General features: G+C 37.3%; 1 protein-coding gene across 1 annotated transcript in view; it reads left to right on the forward strand.

Moving 5' to 3' along the window:
• Positions 1-26,611, forward strand: part of EIPR1 (EARP complex and GARP complex interacting protein 1) — a 595,922-nt gene that overhangs the window by 334,300 nt on the left and 235,011 nt on the right. Inside the window, exon 5 of the mRNA XM_053709730.1 lies at positions 10,071-10,170. Coding sequence (XP_053565705.1) covers positions 10,071-10,170 — 100 coding nt within the window. The remainder of the gene's footprint in view (positions 1-10,070; positions 10,171-26,611) is intronic.

Genomic DNA, 26,611 nt, shown 5'->3' on the forward strand with positions numbered 1-26,611 from the left:
TGGTTTTCCTTACGGGAATCTATTTCATAGGTTCTCTGTTATCGGTTGTAGATATTCATCTCCTACCTCCCTTTTCAGATCGACGATATACTCTCATATTCTATTACCTCTACTGATAACTGTTTCAGTACTGGTTTGGCTATCTGCTATATGTGGATGGGTCTCTTCAGGTAAGTATGTTTTCATTACTTAAGACACTCTCAGCTATGGTTTGGCACTTTATGTATTTATGTAAAATTTTAAATATATGTATTGTACTTATATTTGCCATGATTCAGGTTTCAGTATATTTCCTTTTGCAGACTGTCAGTTTCATATCTGGGAAATGCATTTTTTAGAAATGTATTTCTACATGGGGTGTAGTCTTTTTTTTCAATTGACTGTCATTTTTAAAATTTGCGGGCAGAATTAGGATCGCTAGGGCACAAAATGTTAAAGTTTATTGCGTCATTCTTGGCATGAGATTTTTTGGCGCAAAGTTACGTTTGTTGACGCAAATTCGTCATTTCCAGCGGGTTGACGCCGGGTCCTTTCACAAGGTTGCGTCATCTATGACGCGAGTGTGTCATTTCCGGACGTTTTTGGCTCCAAAATATTTTTTCTATTTTTTGTAGGTCTTACTTGCCGCAAAATATTTTCATTATTTTAGACCCCATTCCTATTTGCCTCTTGCCTTTTTTCTATGTCAGAGGGCTATTCTGTTTGAATTTGTTCCCATTCCTGAAACTGCCATATAAGGAAATTGATAGTTTTGCTTTATCTGTTGTTTTTTCTCTTACATTTGCAAGATGTCTCAATCTGATCCTGTCTCAGAATTCACTGTTGGATTCCTACTGCCTGATAACAGTTCTACCAAAGCTAAGTGCATTTGTTGTAAACTTGTGGAGATTATACCTCCAGCTGTGGTTTGTAATAGTTGTCATGATAAACTTTTACATGCAGATAATGTATCCATCAGTAGTAGTTCATTAGCTGTTGCTGTTCCCTGAACATCTAATGCACAAGATATACCTGTAAATTTAAAAGAATTTATTTCTGATTCTATTCATAAGGCTTTGTCAGCCATTCCGCCTTCTAATAAACTTAAATGGTCTTAAAACTTCTCATAAGGTTGATGAAATTTCAAATGACCAGCAACATAATGAATTCTCCATCTCTGATGCGGATCTATCTGATTCAAAAGATCCTGCCTCAGATATTGACACTGATAAATCTTCTTATTTATTTAAATTGGAGTATATTCGTTCTTTGTTAAAAGAAGTGTTGATTACATTGGATATGGAGGAAACTAGTCCTCTTGATATTAAAACTAGTAAACGTTTAAATTCTGTTTATAAACCTCCTGTGGTTATTCCAGAGGTTTTTCTAGTTCCTGATGCTGTTCCTGATGCTGTTTCTGATATGATTTCTAAGGAATGGAATAAGCCTGGTACTTCTTTTATTCCTTCTTCAAGGTTTAAAAAATTGTATCCTTTGCCAGAAGTTAGATTGGAGTTTTGGGAAAAGATCCCCAAAGTTGATGGGGCTATCTCTACTCTTGCTAAATGTACTACTATTCCTACGGAAGATAGTACTTCTTTTAAAGATCCTTTAGATAGGAAACTTGAATCTTATCTAAGGAAAGCTTATTTATATTCAGGTCATCTTCTTAGGACTGCAATGTCTTTGGCTGATGTTGCAGCTGCTTCAACTTTTTGATTGGATACTTTAGCGCAACAAGTATCGGATCATGATTTGTCTAGCATTGTTAAGTTGATTCAACATGCTAATAATTTCATTTGTGATGCCATTTTGATATTATCAAAATTGATGTTAAATCTATGTCTTTAGCTATTTTAGCTAGAAGAGCTTTTTGGCTCAAATCTTGGAATGCTGATATGACTTCTAAATCCAAATTGCTATCTCTTTCTTTCCAAGGTAATACATTATTTGGTTCTCAGTTGGATTCAATAATTTCAACTGTTACTAGGGGGAAGGGAGTTTTTATGCCTCAGGATAAAAAACCTAAGGGTAAATCTAAAGCTTTTAACCGTTTTTGTTCCTTTCGTCAAAATAAGGAACAGAAACCTAATCCTTCCCCCGAGGAATCTGCTTCCAATTGGAATAAATCCAAGCCATTTAAGAGATCAAAACCAGCACCCAAGTCCACATGAAGGTGCGGCCCTCATTCCAGCTCAGCTGGTAGGGGGCAGATTAAAATTTTTCAAAGATGTTTGAATCAATTCGGTCCAAAATCATTGGATTCAGAGTATTGTCTCTCAGCGGTACAGAATAGGATTCGGAGTAAGACCGCCTGTGAGAAGATTTTTTCTCTGATGCATGCCGGTAAACCCAGTAAAGGCTCAGGCTTTTCTGAAGTGTGTTTCAGACCTGGAATTATCAGGGGTAATCATGCCAGTTCCATTTCAGGAACAGGGTCTGGGGTTTTATTCAAATCTATTCATTGTCCCAAAGAAAGAAAATTAATTCAGACCAGTTTTGGATCTAAAGATTTTGAATCGATATGTAAGAGTACCAACTTTCAAAATGGTGACTATAAGGACTATTCTGCCTTTTGTTCAGCAAGGAGATATATGCCCACAAAAGACTTGCAGGATGCATAGCTTCATATTCCGATTCATCCAGATCACTATCAGTTCCTGAGATTCTCTTTTCTAGACAAGCATTACCAATTTGTTGCTCTTCCTTTTGGCCTAGCAACAGCTCCAAGAATTTTTTCAAAGGTTCTCGGTGCCCTACTCTCTGTAATCAGAGAGCGGGGTATTGCGGTATTTCCTTATTTGGACAATATCTTACTCGCTCAGTCTTTACGTTCTGCAGAATCTCAAACGAATCAACTAGTGTTGTTTCTTCGAAGACATGGTTGGAGGATCAATTTACCAAAAAGTTCTTTGATTCCTCAGACAAGGGTAACCTTTTTAGGTTTCCAGATAGATTCAGTGTCCATGACTTTGTCTCTAATAGACAAGGGACGTTTGAAATTGGTTGCAGCTTGTCGGAACATTCAGTCTCAGTCATTCCCTTCAGTAGGTATGTGCATGGAAGTTTTAGGTCTCATGACTGCAGCATCAGACGCAATCCCCTTTGCTCGTTTTCATATGAGGCCTCTCCAGCTTTGTATGCTGAACCAATGGTGCAGTGATTATACAAGGATACAAGGATATCACAATTAATATCCTTAAATCCCAATTTCTTTCATGTAATTAGCAAGAGTCCATGAGCTAGTGACGTATGGGATATACATTCCTACCAGGAGGGGCAAAGTTTCCCAAACCTCAAAATGCCTATAAATACACCCCTCACCACACCCACAATTCAGTTTTACAAACTTTGCCTCCTATGGAGGTGGTGAAGTAAGTTTGTGCTAGATTCTACGTTGATATGCGCTCCGCAGCAAGTTGGAGCCCGGTTTTCCTCTCAGCGTGCAGTGAATGTCAGAGGGATGTGAGGAGAGTATTGCCTATTTGAATGCAGTGATCTCCTTCTACGGGGTCTATTTCATAGGTTCTCTGTTATCGGTCGTAGAGATTCATCTCTTACCTCCCTTTTCAGATCGACGATATACTCTTATTTATATACCATTACCTCTGCTGATTTTCGTTTCAGTACTGGTTTGGCTTTCTACAAACATGTAGATGAGTGTCCTGGGGTAAGTAAATCTTATTTTCTGTGACACTCTAAGCTATGGTAGGGCACTTTATTTATAAAGTTCTAAATATATGTATTCAAACATTTATTTGCCTTGACTCAGAATGTTCAACATTCCTTATTTTCAGACAGTCAGTTTCATATTTGGGATAATGCATTTGAATCAATCATTTTTTCTTACCTTAAAAATTTGACTTTTTTTCCCTGTGGGCTGTTAGGCTCGCGGGGGCTGAAAATGCTTCATTTTATTGCGTCATTCTTGGCGCGGACTTTTTTGGCGCAAAAAATCTTTTCTGTTTCCGGCGTCATACGTGTCGCCGGAAGTTGCGTCATTTTTTGACGTGCTTTTGCGCCAAAAATGTCGGCGTTCCGGATGTGGCGTCATTTTTGGCGCCAAAAAGCATTTAGGCGCCAAACAATGTGGGCGTATTATTTGGCGCCAAAAAATATGGGCGTCGCTTTTGTCTCCACATTATTTCAGTCTCATTTTTTCTTTGCTTCTGGTTACTAGAAGCTTGTTTATTGGCATTTTTTCCCATTCCTGAAACTGTCATTTAAGGAATTTGATCAATTTTGCTTTATATGTTGTTTTTTCTCTTACATATTGCAAGATGTCTCACGTTGCATCTGAGTCAGAAGATACTTCAGGAAAATCGCTGTCTAGTGCTGGAACTACCAAAGCTAAGTGTATCTGCTGTAAACTTTTGGTAGCTATTCCTCCGGCTGTTGTTTGTATTAATTGTCATGACAAACTTGTTAAAGCAGATAATATTTCCTTTAGTAATGTACCATTGCCTGTTGCAGTTCCCTCAACATCTAAGGTGCAGAATGTTCCTGATAACATAAGAGATTTTGTTTCTGAATCCATCAAGAAGGCTATGTCTGTTATTTCTCCTTCTAGTAAACATAAAAAATCTTTTAAAACTTCTCTCTCTACAGATGAATTTTTAAATGAACATCATCATTCTGATTCTGATGACTCTTCTGGTTCAGAGGATTCTGTCTCAGAGATTGATGCTGATATATCTTCATATTTATTTAAAATGGAATTTATTCGTTCTTTACTTAAAGAAGTACTAATTGCTTTAGAAATAGAGGATTCTGGTCCTCTTGATACTAATTCTAAATGTTTAGATAAGGTATTTAAATCTCCTGTGGTTATTCCAGAAGTTTTTCCTGTTCCTAATGCTATTTCTGAAGTAATTTCCAGAGAATGGGATAAATTGGGTAATTCATTTACTCCTTCTAAACGTTTTAAGCAATTATATCCTGTGCCGTCTGACAGATTAGAATTTTGGGACAAAATCCCTAAAGTTGATGGGGCTATTTCTACCCTTGCTAAACGTACTACTATTCCTACGTCAGATGGTACTTCGTTTAAAGATCCTTTAGATAGGAAAATTGAATCCTTTCTAAGAAAAGCTTATCTGTGTTCAGGTAATCTTCTTAGACCTGCTATATCTTTGGCTGATGTTGCTGCAGCTTCAACGTTTTGGTTGGAGACTTTAGCACAACAAGTAACAGATCATGATTCTCATAATATTATTATTATTCTTCAGCATGCTAATAATTTTATCTGTGATGCCATTTTTGATATTATCAGAGTTGATGTCAGGTTTATGTCTCTAGCTATTTTAGCTAGAAGAGCTTTATGGCTTAAAACTTGGAATGCTGATATGGCTTCTAAATCAACTCTACTTTCCATTTCTTTCCAGGGTAACAAATTATTTGGTTCTCAGTTGGATTCCATTATCTCAACTGTTACTGGTGGGAAAGGAACTTTTTTACCACAGGATAAAAAATCTAAGGGTAAAAACAGGGCTAATAATCGTTTTCGTTCCTTTCGTTTCAACAAAGAACAAAAGCCTGATCCTTCATCCTCAGGAGCAGTTTCAGTTTGGAAACCATCTCCAGTCTGGAATAAATCCAAGCCTTCTAGAAAGGCAAAGCCTGCTTCTAAGTCCACATGAAGGTGCGGCCCTCATTCCAGCTCAGCTGGTAGGGGGCAGGTTACGTTTTTTCAAAGAAATTTGGATCAATTCTGTTCACAATCTTTGGATTCAGAACATTGTTTCAGAAGGGTACAGAATTGGTTTCAAGATGAGACCTCCTGCAAAGAGATTTTTTCTTTCCCGTGTCCCAGTAAATCCAGTGAAAGCTCAAGCATTTCTGAATTGTGTTTCAGATCTAGAGTTGGCTGGAGTAATTATGCCAGTTCCAGTTCTGGAACAGGGGATGGGGTTTTATTCAAATCTCTTCATTGTACCAAAGAAGGAGAATTCCTTCAGACCAGTTCTGGATCTAAAAATATTGAATCGTTATGTAAGGATACCAACGTTCAAAATGGTAACTGTAAGGACTATCTTGCCTTTTGTTCAGCAAGGGCATTTTATGTCCACAATAGATTTACAGGATGCATATCTGCATATTCCGATTCATCCAGATCATTATCAGTTCCTGAGATTCTCTTTTCTGGACAAGCATTACCAGTTTGTGGCTCTGCCGTTTGGCCTAGCTACAGCTCCAAGAATTTTTACAAAGGTTCTCGGTGCCCTTCTGTCTGTAATCAGAGAACAGGGTATTGTGGTATTTCCTTATTTGGACGATATCTTGGTACTTGCTCAGTCTTTACATTTAGCAGAATCTCATACGAATCGACTTGTGTTGTTTCTTCAAGATCATGGTTGGAGGATCAATTCACCAAAAAGTTCATTGATTCCTCAGACAAAGGGTAACCTTTCTGGGTTTCCAGATAGATTCAGTGTCCATGACTCTGTCTTTAACAGACAAGAGACGTCTAAAATTGATTTCAGCTTGTCGAAACCTTCAGTCACAATCATTCCCTTCGGTAGCCTTATGCATGGAAATTCTAGGTCTTATGACTGCTGCATCGGACGCGATCCCCTTTGCTCGTTTTCACATGCGACCTCTTCAGCTCTGTATGCTGAATCAATGGTGCAAGGATTACACAAAGATATCTCAATTAATATCTTTAAAACCGATTGTACGACACTCTCTAACGTGGTGGACAGATCACCATCATTTAATTCAGGGGGCTTCTTTTGTGCTTCCAACCTGGACTGTAATTTCAACAGATGCAAGTCTCACAGGTTGGGGAGCTGTGTGGGGATCTCTGACGGCACAAGGAGTTTGGGAATCTCAGGAGGTGAGATTACTGATCAATATTTTGTAACTCCGTGCAATTTTCAGAGCTCTTCAGTCTTGGCCTCTTCTGAAGAGAGAATCGTTCATTTGTTTTCAGACAGACAATGTCACTACTGTGGCATACATCAATCATCAAGGAGGGACTCACAGTCCTCTGGCTATGAAAGAAGTATCTCGAATTCTGGTTTGGGCGGAATCCAGCTCCTGTCTAATCTCTGCGGTTCATATCCCAGGTATAGACAATTGGGAAGCGGATTATCTCAGTCGCCAAACGTTGCATCCGGGCGAATGGTCTTTTCACCCAGAGGTATTTCTTCAGATTGTTCAAATGTGGGAGCTTCCAGAAATAGATCTGATGGCGTCTCATCTAAACAAGAAACTTCCCAGGTATCTGTCCAGATCCCGGGATCCTCAGGCGGAAGCAGTTGCTGGTAGCTCCGGCATGGCCTCACAGGTTTTGGTATGCGGATCTTGTCCGGATGGCCTCTTGCCATCCGTGGACTCTTCCGCTACGACCAGACCTTCTGTCGCAAGGTCCTATTTTCCATCAGGATCTCAAATCCTTAAATTTAAAGTTATGGAGATTGAACGCTTGATTCTTGGTCAAAGAGGTTTCTCTGACTCTGTGATTAATACTATGTTACAGGCTCGTAAATCTGTATCCAGAGAGATATATTATAGAGTCTGGAAGACTTATATTTCTTGGTGTCTTTCTCATCATTTTTCTTGGCATTCTTTTAGAATTCCGAGAGTTGTACAGTTTCTTCAGGATGGTTTGGATAAAGGTTTATCCGCAAGTTCTTTGAAAGGACAAATCTCTGCTCTTTCTGTTCTTTTTCACAGAAAGATTGCTAATCTTCCTGATATTCATTGTTTTGTACAAGCTTTGGTTCGTATAAAACCTGTCATTAAGTCAATTTCTCCTCCTTGGAGTTTGAATTTGGTTCTGGGGGCTCTTCAAGCTCCTCCGTTTGAACCTATGCATTCATTGGACATTAAATTACTTTCTTGGAAAGTTTTGTTCCTTTTGGCAATCTCTTCTGCCAGAAGAGTTTCTGAATTATCTGCTCTTTCTTGTGAGTCTCCTTTTCTGATTTTTCATCAGGATAAGGCAGTGTTGCGAGCGTCTTTTGAATTTTTACCTAAAGTTGTGAATTCTAACAACATTAGTAGGGAAATTGTGGTTCCTTCATTATGTCCTAATCCTAAGAATTCTAAGGAGAAATCATTGCATTCTTTGGATGTTGTTAGAGCTTTGAAATATTATGTTGAAGCTACTAAGTCTTTCCGAAAGACTTCTAGTTTATTTGTTATCTTTTCTGGTTCTAGAAAAGGCCAGAAAGCTTCTGCCATTTCTTTGGCATCTTGGTTGAAATCTTTAATTCATCTTGTCTATGTTGAGTCGGGTAAATCTCCGCCTCAAAGGATTACAGCTCATTCTACTAGGTCAGTTTCTACTTCCTGGGCGTTTAGGAATGAAGCTTCGATTGATCAGATTTGCAAAGCAGCAACTTGGTCCTCTTTGCATACTTTTACTAAATTCTACCATTTTGATGTATTTTCTTCTTCTGAAGCAGTTTTTGGTAGAAAAGTACTTCAGGCAGCGGTTTCAGTTTGAATCTTCTGCTTATGTTTTTCATTAAACTTTATTTTGGGTGTGGATTATTTTCAGCAGGAATTAGCTGTCTTTATTTTATCCCTCCCTCTCTAGTGACTCTTGCGTGGAAAGATCCACATCTTGGGTAATCATTATCCCATACGTCACTAGCTCATGGACTCTTGCTAATTACATGAAAGAAAACATAATTTATGTAAGAACTTACCTGATAAATTCATTTCTTTCATATTAGCAAGAGTCCATGAGGCCCGCCCTTTTTTTGGGGTGGTTATGATTTTTGTATAAAGCACAATTATTCCAATTCCTTATTTTATATGCTTTCGCACTTTTTTATCACCCCACTTCTTGGCTATTCGTTAAACTGAATTGTGGGTGTGGTGAGGGGTGTATTTATAGGCATTTTGAGGTTTGGGAAACTTTGCCCCTCCTGGTAGGAATGTATATCCCATACGTCACTAGCTCATGGACTCTTGCTAATATGAAAGAAATGAATTTATCAGGTAAGTTCTTACATAAATTATGTTGTTCGACTTTCTCTGACTTTGTGATTAAATCACCATCGTATAATTTTAGGGGCCTCTTTCGTCCGTCCAACCTGGACTGTGATCACAACAGATGCGAGTTTTTTAGGTTGGGGGGCTGTTTGGGGATCTCTGACAGCACAAGGGGTTTGGAAATCTCAAGAGGCGAGATTACCAATCAATATTTTGGAACTCCGTGCGATTCTCAGGGCTCTTCAATTTTTGCCTATGTTGAAGAAAGAACCGTTCATTTGTTTTCAGACAGCCAATGTCACAACTGTGGCATATGTCAATCATCAGGGTGGGACTCACAGTCCTCAAGCTATGAAAGAAGTATCTCGGACACTTGTTTGGGTGCAGTCTAGCTCGTGTCTAATTTCAGAGTTTCATATCCCGGGTATAGACAATTGGGAAGCGGATTACCTCAGTCGTTAGACTTTACATCCAGGAGAATGTTCTCTCCACCCAGATGTGTTTTCTCAAATTGTTCAGATGTGGGGGCTTCAAGAAATAGATCTGATGGCATCTCATCTAAACAAAAAACTTCCCAGGCACCTGTCCAGGTCCAGGGATCCTCAGGCGGAAGCAGTGGATGTATTGACACTTCTTTAGTGTTATCAACCTGCTTATATTTTCCTGCATCTAGTTCTTCTTCCAAGACTGATCTCCAAGATCATCATGGAGCAATCGTTTGTGCTGCTGGTAGCTCCAGCATGGCTCACAGGTTTTGGTATTCTTATCTTCTGATATACTTATATAGTTAAACATTAAAACTAGAAGAGGTACTACATATAAAAAAAAAAAAAAAAATACTAATACGGATGTGTTATTGTACATAATGGTAGCAATTTTTATACACTTTTTAATAAAATTTAAAAACTGATATATTCTTAGAAACTGAAACTTATATTATTCATTGGCGCTATTTTGAAAGCAGCATTGAGATAATGCTCTGGAATCTCATTTATGTGAATTTGAACAGTGTTAAACCATTGGCATAGGGTGCTGTTTATGTGTAAATATATTTTATGTCCCTACTGATTTCTACCCTTTAAGATAATCAATACCTGTATGGCTGATATGTTCTAATACATGGTTTAACTTTTTTTTTATTTCAGTGTAACATGGGAACCATTGGGTGATGGAAACAAATTGCTTTCCTTGGCTGATAATAATATTCTGATATGGGATTTACAAGAAAGCTCAACTAAATCTGTGGTAAGATATTCTACTAAATCTTATATTAAATGCAGTATATTATTTCCTCAATGTTACTTTTTATAGTGATCTGTAATTATTAGAGATGGTTCCTCAACTCTTTCAGTAACTTTATAATTAGGGTGAATCATTAATATTGTTTAAAAAAGATAAAGAATCAGTGTTCTCCACAGAAAATGTCAGCCGGGTGGCATTATGAAGTAGCCAGGTGGGGGCAGTGTAATCCTTTGCAATATTATAACATTTTCTGTTAATTGTAAATGCTACTGAAGCTAACTATGTCGCCATTTGATTGCCCATAACAGACACTGGTATGTACCTAATTTGTATTAGACTTTTTCTTTATGGACTTTTTCATTATAGAGTAAATAAAATCTTATTTATATCTTAAATTAAAATAATCTTTAGTGCTGTGTCTTTACATGAGGGTATGGTATCGTGAGTACCCAATTGCTGCTCATCTTAAAGGGACATTGTACACTAAATTTTTCTTTGCATACATGTTTTGTAGATGATCCATTTATATAGCACATCTGGGAGTGTTTTTGTAACAATGTGTAGTTTTTCTTATTTTTTAATAACATTGTGCTGATTTTCAGACTCCTTACCAAGCCCATAAGTGTCAGATGTATACTGATGTCTACAGACTCCTGCTGCTCCTATTTGTATAATCTGTCTTTTCATATGTAGGGGGAGGGGGGAGTGTCTGCTCTGTATGCTTTCCCAGCCCCTTTCAGTGGGTGTCCTAGCCTAACCTCATCAACAGTTCTAAACTGGGAGCTTCTAAGTAAGTTTTGAAAAGGTTTGATACTGGATTTTTAGATCAGTATATGTGCATGTTATTCTTTATAGTAGTGTCTATTATATGCAGTTATATGAAAATTGGTGTATACTGATTCTTTAATATTTTAAAGGGACAGTAAGCATTCATGAGTTTTGACAGAACATACAATTTTAAACAACTTTCCAATTTACTTCTATAATTGAATTTGCTTCTTTCTCTTGTTATCCTTTGCTGAAAAGTTTAATCTAGGTAATCTCAGGAGCAGCAAAGAACCTAGGTTCTAGCTGCTGATTGGTGGCTGCATATATATATATATATATATATATATATATATATACCGAGTGTCATTGGCTCACCCATGTGTTCAGTTAGAAACTAGTAGTACATTGCTGCTCCTTCAATACATCATACCAAAAGAATCAAGCAAATTTGATAATAGAAGTAAAATGAAAAGTTGTTTAAATTTGTATGTTCTAGCTTAATCATGAAAAAAAATGTTGGGTTTCATGTCCCTTTAAGGCACAATGTCTTATCTCATTTGTTTGAAATGTGACATTATAAGCTATTTTTAACTTTCCAACATATCGCTCTACTTTTGAAGTGCAGTGAAGTGAATTACACTTTGAACTGAGCACCAGCTGTTACATACCCAATTTTATGTTAATTAAGAACAAAGTCTATGAAGTTATTCCTTTCAAGATCCAATGTGATCTTTTTTTACATGTTGATCCAGAAGAAGCAAAAAACCTAATTTTAAAAAGATTATATACATTTTTTTTTTTAGAATTATATGGTATCATTTTTAAGTATATACTTAAACTTATAACAGTTGGCAGTAACTTCGTACAAGTCTTTGGAATTCCTCTTCTTCTTTGTGTAATTGTCAGTTCTATTTAGTAAAGACATCTGAGCTCTAGATGCTATTCTAAATTTCAGTGGGCGTCAGTGGCGGTTCTAGGTCTTAATATTTGGTCATGGTGGGGGGCTATATGGAGGGCTAACAAAGGTGGTGAAAAAACATAATTTATGTAAGAACTTACCTGATAAATTAATTTCTTTCATATTGGCAAGAGTCTTTGAGCTAGTGACGTATGGGATATACAATCCTACCAGTAGGGGCAAAGTTTCCCAAACCTCAAAATGCCTATAAATACACCCCTCACCACACCCACAATTCAGTTTAACGAATAGCCAAGTAGTGGGGTGATAAAGAAAGGAGTAAAAATAAATAATTGTGCTTTATACAAAAGAATCATAACCACCATAAAAAGGGTGGGCCTCATGGACTCTTTCCAATATGAAAGAAATTAATTTATCAGGTAAGTTCTTACATAAACTATGTTTTCTTTCATGTAATTGGCAAGAGTCCATGAGCTAGTGACGTATGGGATAGCAATACCCAAGATGTGGAACTCCACGCAAGAGTCACTAGAGAGGGAGGGATAAAATAAAAACAGATATTTTCAGCTGAAAAAAAATAATCCACAACCCAAAATATAAATTTATTCTCATAAATGAAAAGAAAAACTTAAAACATAAGCAGAAGAATAAAACTGAAACAGCTGCCTGAAGAACTTTTCTACCAGCTGTGATTCTCTGAGGCGGGCTTGACCCGACTCCAAATAATCTTGATGAATCAAAAGCTTTAACCACAAAGCCAAGGAAACAGAAGCCTTCTGACCTTTCCTAGGACCAGAAAATATAACAAATAGACTAGAAGTCTTCCTGAAATCTTTTGTAGCTTCAACATAATATTTCAAAGCTCTTACCACATCCAAAGAATGTAAGGATCTCTCCAAAGAATTCTTAGGATTAGGACACAAGGAAGGGACAACAATTTCTCTATTAATGTTGTTAGAATTCACAACCTTAGGTAAGAATTTAAATGAAGTCCACAAAACCGCCTTATCCTGATCAAAAATCAGAAAAGGAGATTCACAAGAAAGAGCAGATAATTCAGAAACTTCTAGCAGAAGAGATGGCCAAAAGGAACAACACTTTCCAAGAAAGTAGTTTACTGTCCAAAGAATGCATAGGCTCAAAAGGAGGAGCCTGTAAAACCTTCAAAACAAAATTAAGACTCAAAGAAGGAGAGACTGATTTAATGGCAGGCATGATATGAACCAAAGCCTGTACAAAACAGTGAATATCAGGAAGTTTAGCAATCTTTCTGTGAAATAAAACAGAAAGAGCAGAGATTTGTCCCTTCAAGGAACTTGCAGACAAACCCTTATCCAAACCATCCTGAAGAAACTGTAAAATTCTAGGAATTCTAAAAGAATGCCAAGAGAATTTATAAAAAGAACACCATGAAATATAAATCTTCCAAACTCGATAATAAATCTTTCTAGAAACAGATTTACGAGCCTGTAACATAGTATTAATCAATGAGTCAGAGAAACCTCTATGACTAAGCATTAGGCGTTCAATTTCCATACCTTCAAATTTAATGATTTGAGATCCTGATGGAAAAACGGACCTTGAGACAGAAGGTCCGGCCTTAGTGGAAGTGGCCAAGGTTGGCAACTGGACATCCAAACAAGATCCGCATACCAAAACCAATGAGGCCATGCTGGAGCCACGATTGCTCCATGATGATTTTGGAGATCACCCTTGGAAGAAGAACTAGAGGCGGGAAAATATAAGCAGGTTGATAACACCAAGGAAGTGTCAACGCATCAACTGCTTCCGCCTTAGGATCCCTGGACCTGGACAGGTACTTGGGAAGTTTCTTGTTTAGATGACGAGCCATCAGATCTATTTCTGGAAGACCCCACATCTGAACAATCTAAGAAAACACATCTTGATGGAGGGACCACTCTCCTGGATGTAAAGTCTGACAGCTGAGATAATCTGCCTCCCAATTGTCTATACCTGGTATATGAACCGCAGAAATTACAGGAGCTGGATTCCGCCCAAGCAAGTATCTAAGATACTTCTTTCATAGCTTAGGGACTGTGAGTCCCACCCTGATTGACATATGCCACAGTTGTGATATTGTCTGTCTGAAAACAAATGAACGGTTCTCTCTTCAACAGAGACCAAATCTGAAGAGCCCTGAAAATCGCACAGAGTTCCAAAATATTGATTGGTAATCTCGCCTCTTGAGATTTCCAAACCCCTTGTGCTGTCAGAGATCCCCAAACAGCTCCCCAACCTGAAAGACTCCCATCTGTTGTGATCACAGTCCAGGCTGATCGAACAAAAGAGGCCCCTTGAACTATACGATGGTGATTTAACCACCAAGTCAGAGATATTCGAACATTGGGATTTAAGGATATTAATCATATAAAAACGAGCAAAGGGGATTGAGTCCGATGCTGCAGTCATGAGACCTAAAACTTCCATGCACATAGCTACTGAAGGGAATGACTGAGATTGAATGTTCCGACAGGCTGCAACCAATTTTAAACGTCTCTTGTCTGTTAGAGACAGAGTCATGGACACTGAATCTATCTGGAAACCTAAAAAGGTGACCCTTGTCTGAGGAATCAAATAACTTTTTGGTAAATTGATCCTCCAACAATGTTTTTGAAGAAACAACACTAGTTGATTCGTGTGAGATTCTGCAGAACGTAAAGACTGAGCTAGTACCAAGATCTTGTCGAAATAAGGAAACACTGCAATACCCCGCTCTCTGATTACAGAGAGTAGGGAACCGAGAACCTTTGAAAAGATTCTTGGAGCTGTCACTAGGCAAAAAGGAAGAGCGACAAATTGGTAATTCTTGTCTAGAAAAGAGAATCTCAGAAACTGGTAATAATCTGGATGCATCCTGCAAGTCTTTTGTGGACATATAATGTCCTTTCTGAACAAAATACAGAATAGTCCTTATAGTCACCATTTTGAAAGTTGGTACTCTTATATAACGATTCAAAATTTTCAGATCCAGAACTGGTCTGAATGAATTTTCTTTCTTTGGGACAATGAATAGATTTGAATAAAACCCCAGACCCTGTTCCTGAAATGGAACTGGCATGATTACCACTGAAAACTCCAGGTCTGAAACACACTTCAGGAAAGCCTGAGCCTTTACTGGATTTGCTGGGATGCATGAGAGAAAATATCTTCTCACAGGAGGTCTTACTCTGAATCCTATTCGGCACCCCTGAGAGACAATACTCAAAATCCATTGATTTTGGACCAAATTTGTCCAAACATCCTTGAAAAATTTTAATCTGCCCCCTGCCAGCTGAGCTGGAATGAGGGCCGCACCTTCATGCGGACTTGGGGGCTGGCTTTGGTCTCTTAAATGGCTTGGATTTATTCCAATTTGAGGAAGGCTTCCAATTGGAAACAGATTCCTTGGGGGAAAGATTAGGTTTCTATTCCTTATTCTGTCGAAAGGAACGAAAACGATTAGAAGCTTTAGATTTACCCTTTGGTCTTTTATCCTGAGGCAAAAAAACTCCCTTCCCCACAGTGACAGTTGAAATAATCGAATCCAACTGAGAACCAAATAACTTATTACCTTGGAAAGAAAGAGATAGCAATCTAGAATTAGAAGTCATGTCAGCATTCCAAGATTTAAGCCACAAAGCTCTTCTAGCTAAAATAGCTAAAGACATAGATTTAACATCAATTTTGATGATATCAAAAATGGCATCACAAATAAAATGATTAGCATGTTGAAGCAAGTGAACAATGCTGGACAAATCAGAATCCAATTCTTGTTGCGCCAAATTTTCCAACCAAAACGTTGATGCAGCTGAAACATCAGTCAATGAAATTGCAAGCCTGAGAAGATGACCTGAATATAAATAGGATTTCCTTAGATAAGATTCAAGTTTCCTATCTAAAGGATCTTTAAAAGAAGTACTATCCTCCATAGGAAAAGTAGTACGTTTAGCAAGAGTAGAGATAGCCCCATCAACTTTGGGGATCTTTTCCCAAAACTATAAAGTAACTGCTGGCAAAGAATACATTTTTTTTTAAACCTTGAAGAAGGAATAAAAGAAGTACCAGGCCTATTCCATTCCTTAGAAATCGTATCAGAAATAGCATCAGGAACTGGAAAAACCTCTGGAATAACTACTGGAGGTTTATAAACATAATTTAAACATTTGCTAGTTTTAATATCAAGAGGACTAGTTTCCTCCATATCCAATGTAATCAACACTTCTTTTAACAAAGAACGAATATACTCTATTTTACATAAATAAGTAGATTTGTCAGTGTCAATATCTGAGGCAGGATCTTCTGAACCAGATAGATCCTCATCAGAGAAGGATAATTCAGTATGTTGTCGGTCATTTGAAAATTCATCAACTTTATGAGAAGTTTTAAAAGACCTTTTACGTTTATTAGAAGGCAGAATGTCAGCCAAAGCCTTCTGAATAGAATCAGCAATAAATTCTTTTAAATTCACAGGTATATCTTGTACATTAGAAGTTGAAGGAACAGCAACAGGCAATGTACTATTGATGGACACATTACCTGCATGTTATACAAAAAAACAGTAAAGAACTGATAACAGGGTACAAATATAGTATTCGTGAACGTTTGGAAAGATATGTAAGGAAATAAGCTAAAATATAACTTTTACTAAATAATGTTAAAAACTGGGGTTATACATACATTGAATTTAAAAGAATATGTTGGTCTACTTCAATAAAGGCAAAAATTGGTATGGGCTCTATTTAAGACAAAGAGAACCCCTGTTAGGGTATTGGATTTGTCTCATGGATAAATAACTAACCACATGTATTGATTGCTATTATGATGTAGAGTGTGGTGTGCCAGGATTAGGTACTCATAGATTCACCATTAGCAATAACTAGATATGTCAGACATCTATACCCCGTGATGATTATAGGTGGTAAGTATACACATATTAAGGGGTACTAGGATGTAATATCTGCGACTATTTGCTTATGATTCTAACAGGTACAATGAATGAGTGAGTGTGAGGACTAAAAATGTCCCAATTAAAGATGTACCCCAGCAGGATATCTTTTGGTGTATTTGTTATTATACCGTTAATAAAGAGATACAGCAGAGATATATCTCAGCCTAGTCTGAATTAATCATATTCATGTCTGGATCAGATAGCCCCGGACATCTCTATCTGGTGATGGTATTTTATAACCCTATGTACAGGAGTCTGGAAATACCAGAACATCAATACCTTCTAATAACCGAGATATCAAAGCCGTAGACAGTCTGGAAATGCCAGAACAATTGTACAAAATTACCAAAAACAAGAGGCAAGAGAAAAAAATCTGCGCCTCTGCCTGGGATTATCATGTGGTGGGAAATCTGGAAAACTGCACACCTATACCTTATAGTTACCAGGGTGAAGATAAAGAAATAAGGAGCCACCTGTTATCTGGTGTTACCGTGTGGTTACTGATAACCTCCAGAGATACTGGATATCTGTGTCTTTAGTTACCATTATATTGAACCAGGTATTACAGGTAGGATTACAGGATGATAGCACCACACATTACTAGTATAATATTAAACATATTTTTCCAATGGGGAACGTTCATTATTTCTGAGTAGTGCCATTGTTTTCTTTCTATGACATTATCTGCATGTAAAAGTTTATCATGACAACTATTACAAACCACAGCTGGAGATATAACCTCCACAAGTTTACAACAAATGCACTTAGTTTTGGTAGAACTGTTATCAGGCAGCAGGGTTCCAACAGTGATTTCTGAGACAGGATCAGATTGAGACATCTTGCAAATGTAAGAGAAAAAAACAACATATAAAGCAAAATTATCAATTTCCTTATATGGCAGTTTCAGGAATGGGAAAAAAATGCAAACAGCATAGCCCTCTGATAGAAAAAAAGGCAAGAGGCATACAGGAATGGGGTTTTAAATAATGAAAATATTTGGCGCAAAGTATGACGCACAACACAAGGACTCGGCGTCAACTAAGACGCCGGAAATGACGAATTTGCGTCATCGAATGTAGCTTCACGCAAAAAATCTCGCGCCAAAAATGACGCAATAAAATTTAGCATTTTGCGCCCTCACGAGCCTAATTCTGCCCGCAAATTTGAAAATAACAGTCAATTGAAAAAAGACTATACCCCAGGTAAGAAATACATTTTCCTAAAAAATGCATTTCCCAGATATGAAACTGACAGTCTGCAAAAGGAAATATACTGAAAACCTGAACAAGCAAATATAAGTACAATACATATATTTAGAACTTCATATAAATACATAAAGTGCCAAACCATAGCTGAGAGTTTCTTAAGAAATGAAAACATACCTTACCAAAAGACACCCATCCACATATAGCAGATAGCCAAACCAGTATGAAACGGTTATCAGTAGAGGTAATGGAATATGGGAGTATATCATCGATTTGAAAAGGGAGGTAGGAGATGAATCTCTATGACCGATAACAGAGAACCTATGAAATAGACCTCCCTTGAGGAAAACCATTTCATTCAATAGGTGATACTCCCTTCACAGCCCTCTGACATTCACTGTACTCTGAGAAGAATCGGGCTTCAAAATGCTGAGAAGCACATATCAACGTAGAAATCTTAACACAAACATCACCACCTCCATAGGAGGCAAAGTTTGTAAAACTGAATTGTGGGTGTGGTGAGGGGTGTATTTATAGGCATTTGGGAAACTTTGCCCCTCTTTGTAAGATTGTATATCCCATACGTCACTAGCTCATGGACTCTTGCAAATTACATGAAAGAAAGTTGAAAGACACAGCACACATAATATATAGAGCATAGCACCTCACAGCACCCCCATAGATCCACCACTAGTGGGTGATATGGAATGTAATTTGCTACACTGCCTTTGTCATTTGAAATATATATATATATATATATATATATATATATATAGTAAACAAGCTAGGAAGAGAGTTGAGGTTCCAGACTGGGACAGATCACTATATTTAACAGAAAAGAAGTGGGACTTTAATGATAGCTCAGTAGATGTACTGATGTTAACAAACACCTAGATTACGAGTTTTGCGGTAACAGGGGTGCGGTGCTAACGAGCAGTTTTCCCTCACCGGTCACTTACAGACAGCGCTGGTATTACGGGTTTTTGCAAAAAAAGCAGTGTTCAGCTCTTAACGCAGCCCCATTGATTCCTATGGGGAAATACTTTTTATGTCTACACCTAACACCCTAACATGAACCCCGAGTCTAAACACCCCTAATCTTACACTTATTAACCCCTAATCTGCCGCCCCGACATCGCCGACACCTACATTATATTATTAACCCCTAATCTGCCGCTTCGGACACCGCCACCACCTACATTATACTTATTAACCCCTAATCTGCTGCCCCCAACATCGCCGACACCTACATTATATTTATTAACCCCTAATCTGCCGCCCCCAATGTCGCCGCCACCTACCTACACTTATTAACCCCTAATATGCCACCCCCAACGTCGCCGCCACTATATTAAAGTTCTTAACCCCTAACCCCCCCTAACTTAAATATAATTTAAATAAATCTAAATAAAATAACTACGATTAACTAAATTATTCCTATTTAAAACTAAATACTTACCTATAAAATAAACCCTAAGATAGCTACAATATAACTAATAGTTACATTGTAGCTAGCTTAGCATTTATTTTTATTTTACAGGCAACTTTGTATTTATTTTAGCTAGGTACAATAGTTATTAAATAGTTATTAACGATTTAATAGCTACCTAGTTAAAATAAAGACAACTTTACCTTTAAAATAAAACCTAACCTAAGTTACAATTACACCTAACACTACACTATAATTAAATTAATTCCCTAAACTAAATACAATTAAATACAATTATCTAAAGTACGGAAAAAAACACTAAATTACAGAAAATAATAAAATAATTACAAGTTTTTTAAACTAATTACACCTAATCTAATCCCCCTAATAAAATTAAAAGCCCCCCAAAATAATAAAAAGCCCTACCCTATGCTAAATTACAAATAGCCCTTAAAAGGGCCTTTTGCGGGGCATTGCCCCAAAGTAATCAGCTCTTTTACCTGTAAAAAAAAAAAAAGTACAATACCACCCACCATTAAAACCCACCACCCACACAACCAACCCTACTCTAGAACCCACCCAATACCCCCTTAATAAAACCTAACACTAACCCCTTGAAGATCACCCTACCTTGAGAAGTCTTCACCCAACCAGGCCGAAGTCCTCAACGAAGCCGGGCGAAGTGGTCCTCCAGACAGGCAGAAGTCTTCATCCAAGCCGGGAAGAAGAGGTCCTCCAGACGGGCTCCATATTCAAGACATCCGACGGGGAGCAAACTCTTCAAACGACGTCCAACTGAAGAAGGAAGGTTCCTTTAAATGACGTCATCCAAGATAGCGTCCCTTCAATTCCGATTGGCTGATAGAATTAGAATTAAGGTAGAAAAAATCCTATTGGCTGATGCAATCAGCCAATAGGATTGAGCTCGCATTCTATTGGCTAATCCAATCAGCCAATAGAATGCCAGCTCAATCCTATTGGCTGATTGCATCAGCCAATAGGATTTTTTCTACCTTAATTCCGATTAGCTGATAGATAGATTGCATAAGCCAATTGGGTTTGAAGAGGATGCTCTGAGTCGGATGTCTTGAAGATGGAGCCGCTCCACGCCGGATGGATGAAGATAGAAGATGCCGCCTGGATGAAGACTTCTGCCCGTCTGGATGAAGACTTCTGCCCATCTGGAGGACCACTTCACCCAGCTTCGTTGAGGACTTCGGCCCGGTTGGGTGAAAACTTCTCAAGGTAGGGTGATCTTCAAGGGGTTAGTGTTAGGTTTTATTAAGGGGTTATTGGGTGGGTTTTAGAGTAGGGTTGGGTGTGTGGGTGGTGGGTTTTAATGTTCGGGGGGTATTGTACTTTTTTTACAGGTAAAAGAGCTGATTACTTTGGGGCAATTCCCCGCAAAAGGCCCTTTTAAGGGCTATTTGTAATTTAGTGTAGGGTAGGGTTTTTTTTATTTTGGGGGGCTTATTTATTTTGTTAGGGGGATTAGAGTAGGTGTAATTAGTTTAAAATTCTTGTAATTATTATATTATTTTTTGTAATTTAGTGTTTGTTGTTTCTCGTACTTTAGATAATTTATTTAAATTGCAATTAATTTTATTTAGTTTAGGTAATTAATTTAATTATAGTGTAGTGTTAGGTGTAATTGTAACATAGGTTAGGTTTTATTTTACAGGTAAATTTGTCTTTATTTTAGCTAGGTAGTTATTAAATAGTTAATAACTATTTAATAACTATTGTACCTAGTTAAAATAAATACAAAGTTGCATGTAAAATAAAAATAAACCCATAACTAGATACATTGTTAGGGTTTATTTTACAGGTAAGTATTTAGTTTTAAATAGGAATAATTTAGTTAATGATAGTAATTTTATTTATATTTATTAAAATTATATTTCAGTTAGGGGGTGTTAGGTTTAGGGTTAGACTTAGGTTTAGGGGTTAATAACTTTATTATAGTGGCGGCGACGCTGGGGGGTCTGCAGATTAGGGGTTAATAAATGTAGGTAGGTGTCGGCGATGTTAGGGCAGGCAGATTGGGGTTAATAATATTTAACTAGTGTTTGCGATGCAAGAGTGCAGCGGTTTAGGGGTTAATATATTTATTATAGTGGCGGCGATGTCCGGTTCGGCAGATTATGGGTTAAAAAAAAATATTTTAGTGTTTGCGATGTGGGGGGGGGGGGGTCTCGGTTTAGGGTTCAATAGGTAGTTTATGGGTGTTAGTGTACTTTTAAGCACTTCAGTTAAGAGTTTTATGCTACGGTGTTGTAGTGTAAAACTCTTAACTACTGTACTGACTTTAAAATGCGGTACCAGTCTTGACAGGAGAGGGTCTACCGCTCACTTTTGGTCAGACTTGTAATACCAGCGATATGCAAGTCCCATTGAAAATATAGGATACACAATTGACGTAAGTGGATTTGCGGTATTTCCGAGTCTGGCCAAAAAAGTGAGCGGTACACCTGTACCTGCAAGACTCGTAATACCAGCGGGCGTTAAAAAGCAGCGTTAGGACCTCTTAATGCTGCTTTTTATTTGTAAATTATTTTTTATTGAGGTTATGCGTTGAAGAAAAAAACATACAGTGGTAAATTTGCAATAATAAATGTGCGTACATCATTTGTCAATAAACAATGTTGAACATAACAAGGCAATAGAAATAAAAAACAACAGAAAGTATAACAATGCCTGAAAAAATACAAGCTTCTCAAACCTCTTATTTTATGAATATAATGGTGTGACTGACTAGTTAAAAGGTCTCTTATGAGCCCATTAGTTACATGGGAGTGGGATAGCATATGGTAGTCAGATCTGCGGCCTCTATTGGGCCTAAGGGTAGCATATAGTGAAAATATTATAAGGGGGGGAGGGGATTTCAGCGGGTAAGAACCGCTTATGAAATAGGGGGGGAGGGGCGGAGCCAAATAGGAGATCTTCCTGTGAGGATTAGTTGCACTTTAAATCTTATTGTCGTAGGGGCAAATATAGGACAGAATAGCAGTAAGGGTCATATGGCATTGGAGTGCTTGAGATTTATAAGACAGTTCACCAACATAATAAATCTTCTAAAAGAATCTTACTTAAACATGAACACCTAATAGAGCAACACATCCCAACCCATGTAAAATATCAACACACAAAGTTTAGTTTAAACATAGTCATAGTTTCACCTAGCGGTGAAGGACCTTGCAATGATACTGGTGCTACTCAAGCTAGTATTAGATCACCAACTACAATATGGATATACATAGCATGTTATCATATTAATAAACAAACCTAATTGCAACAAGGTATGCCTAAGGATGTAATTTTTATAAGGTTCTCATATTTCAGCTATACACAGTGTCTAGTACTGGCTTATAAATTTGCGGGATATAATAAAGAATCATGTGGGTAGAAAGATAGAACCACTATCAGATATGCTTATATTAGCTATAATATGATATATAAAATAGATTTATAAGTGTCTCGCAATATCTATGTGAGACAGAGCTTCATGAAGGACAAAGTTTAAGCAAGACTAAAAAGAGGTGATAACTGTCTACATGCTAACTAACTATCCAATATCTAAGGTAGTACTACATAGTAAGTTCAACTGTAGAATATTGTTAGATTAGAGCACAAATACGATTAAAGCTGGTCCAGTGCAATAAGCTGTACCTATCTTAAAGTAACACTGCCCTGACTTTTCCTATGCAAAGAATATTACTGTCTGCCCCTTTCCATGGTTATGAAATAATTTGTGCTCATTCAGGGTTCACACAAAGAATAATGTCAGGCTAGTTACACAATAAAACAGTATAGCCCTAAGGTATAGGAGAAGAGCAATAAGCTGTACCCATACACTAGGGGTACTGAATTAGACTTATTACTATATCTAAGCTGTACTGATATACTAAAGAGCCCAGTACTAGATTTATTTCTATATATAGACTATACCTATATGCTAAAGACCCATTATTAGACTGTTTATTATACACAAGCTGTGCCTGTTTACTAGCTGACCCACTCAAATAAACAAGTGTTTAATTACAATATGGGACTTAAAAAATTCAGCAGCATGTGCATGAAAACTTTTCATCAAACAGTTCAAGAACTTGTTGCAGGTTTAGAATAGACCTGGGGAGAAAAACGTTAATTCTACTAAAGGAGTATGTAATACCCAAAGCATACCAGTAAAATATATGGGGCACTCTTATCAAACTGGCCAGCTTTCATTAAAATGCCCCAATAGTAAGAACCTAGCGTTTGATTCAGGCTACATATTCAAACTTATTTGCAAGTTATCTAACATTTGATGCCATCATAAAAGTTTTTTGGGAGAAAGAAAGGTCTCTTACATAGGATATGAGCTCAACATTAATCTGGGGTAACAGGGCTGCATGAGGAAAATGTGCCTTTAATCAAAATAAGTGCATGAGATCTCATGCTAAGGATTGTATTTTCACAATGGCAATGTAATGCCCCTGGACACTGCTACACTATACCCCATGCATAGCGCTAACCAACTCCATGTTTGTCCAGATTATTCCGATGTGCGGATGCTAGGCCCCTGCTGCACAAATAAGTTATAGAGCCCGCAAGGTGAAGGGAATCAATCATTCTGGCACAGGACTGCAGGACTCTCGGTGAAAGAATTGATCCTCTCACGGCAAGGTAAGAGGTGCTAGGTACCGTCAATAGAGATGACAATTTATTTTCAAGATGGGGAAGGCAGGTGACCCCCTACATAACCATAAAGGCCGCCTGATCATCCGACTCTGCAAAGATCACCCACTCACGTGGGACGTCCACAACTCCAGGACCACGAGCGGCTGTCGAGCCCACAGAAACAGTAAGTTGACATGCCTCTGGCAGTTGTCCCATGCCGCTATTCACTGGTGGTAGAGGAGCTGGCCCAAACCAGGACTCCGGTCTCCCCGCTGCTGATCTGTCTGCAGAAACGCCGTACCCATTAGTTAATAACCGATCTGTCCCCCAGGGTGTCTCCAGGTCACCTAGCTTGTTGCCGACTTCTCCACTGAACACCTCCTCCAACATGTCCATTAGGTCCAGGAAGCAGCTTTCCATCTGTCGATCTAGGTCTTGGAGTAGATCCTGTAGTCTAAGTACTATGTATGTAGTATCCCAAGCGCTAAAAGGACAGCCTAAAGCTCACTACCAAATAAGTCCCCTAGCGGACTATAAGAGGGAAACAGTGGAAAAGGTATGGAGAGAGCGCTAAAACAAGCTTAATAGGCCAATGAGATAAAGAAGTGAACTAAAATGGTTCAAATGGGCTAGAACGATATAATACTGATAAAATGTACAATTTAATATGCATATAAACATAAATAGGTAGTAGACGTGGATAGAGTTAAAATACTTAACATTAGCATGGATCCATGTAATGACTAAAACAGCTATACAACAATGATAAAAACAATGATAAAAACAGTGATAAATAGACAGATAGGAAGTCAGTGAGATCCTCTGCGATTAGGTCGGAGGTCTCTTGTTATGTGTAGATGTAGGTGCGAATAGACACAGTAGAAACAATAATAATGGTGTCTGAGTGATAAAATGCAAAAAGTGAAAAAAATGGAAAAAATTTAAAAAAAATTCAATAATGGTTGGAGAAAATTCAATTACAATTGGTAAAAAACAAAACAAAAATAATCCCAAATCTGAATCAAAGTTCAAAGTACAAGTGAGAAAATAAACAGTGATCAAGGGTGATCCAAAACAGATAGATCAACAATCCATAAAATCCATATGTTGAAAAAATTAGTGGTATAAAGTGTCAGTCCAAAAGTCCATATATAAAAAGTGATCCAAAAACAAAACAGAAATGGTGATCCAAAAATTGCAGATAATAGTTCAAAAGTAGAATCCAAGGTAATATAAAAATATATGTCTATGTGGAAAAACCTTCCATATCAAAATATGTTGTGGAGAAATGACACGTGAAAAACAAAACTTTGGTACAAAAAATACACAAAAAATGATAATAAACAAACGATCCAAACCTGTGAAAAGACAGAAACAAAAAATAGTGCAATAAAGTTTGTTACACTTTAGAAGGTATGAAAATAAGCTCACCAGTATGCCTGTGTCAACGCGTTTCGGCCTATCTTAAGGCCTTTCTCAAGACTATATCAATATAGTATATATAGTCTTAGTGATATATAGTGATATAGTCTTGAGAAAGGCCTTAAGATAGGCCGAAACGCGTTGACACAGGCATACTGGTGAGCTTATTTTCATACCTTCTAAAGTGTAACAAACTTTATTGCACTATTTTTTGTTTCTGTCTTTTCACAGGTTTGGATCGTTTGTTTATTATCATTTTTTATGTATTTTTTGTACCAACGTTTTGTTTTTCACGTGTCATTTCCCCACAACATATTTTGATATGGAAGGTTTTTCCACATAGACATATATTTTTATATTACCTTGGATTCTACTTTTGAACTATTATCTGCAATTTTTGGATCACCATTTCTGTTTTGTTTTTGGATCACTTTTTATATATGGACTTTTGGACTGACACTTTATACCACTAATTTTTTCAACATATGGATTTTATGGATTGTTGATCTATCTGTTTTGGATCACCCTTGATCACTGTTTATTTTCTCACTTGTACTTTGAACTTTGATTCAGATTTGGGATTATTTTTGTTTTGTTTTTTACCAATTGTAATTGAATTTTCTCCAACCATTATTGAATTTTTTTTAAATTTTTTCCATTTTTTTCACTTTTTGCATTTTATCACTCAGACACCATTATTATTGTTTCTACTGTGTCTATTCGCACCTACATCTACACATAACAAGAGACCTCCGACCTAATCGCAGAGGATCTCACTGACTTCCTATCTGTCTATTTATCACTGTTTTTATCATTGTTTTTATCATTGTTGTATAGCTGTTTTAGTCATTACATGGATCCATGCTAATGTTAAGTATTTTAACTCTATCCACGTCTACTACCTATTTATGTTTATATGCATATTAAATTGTACATTTTATCAGTATTATATCGTTCTAGCCCATTTGAACCATTTTAGTTCACTTCTTTATCTCATTGGCCTATTAAGCTTGTTTTAGCGCTCACTCCATACCTTTTCCACTAGATCCTGTAGTCTCCCATGTGCCTCCATTATAAGTGAATCTGCGTGTAGG

Source organism: Bombina bombina, chromosome 4 (genome assembly GCF_027579735.1).
Source record: "Bombina bombina isolate aBomBom1 chromosome 4, aBomBom1.pri, whole genome shotgun sequence".
NCBI classification, from domain to species: domain Eukaryota; kingdom Metazoa; phylum Chordata; class Amphibia; order Anura; family Bombinatoridae; genus Bombina; species Bombina bombina.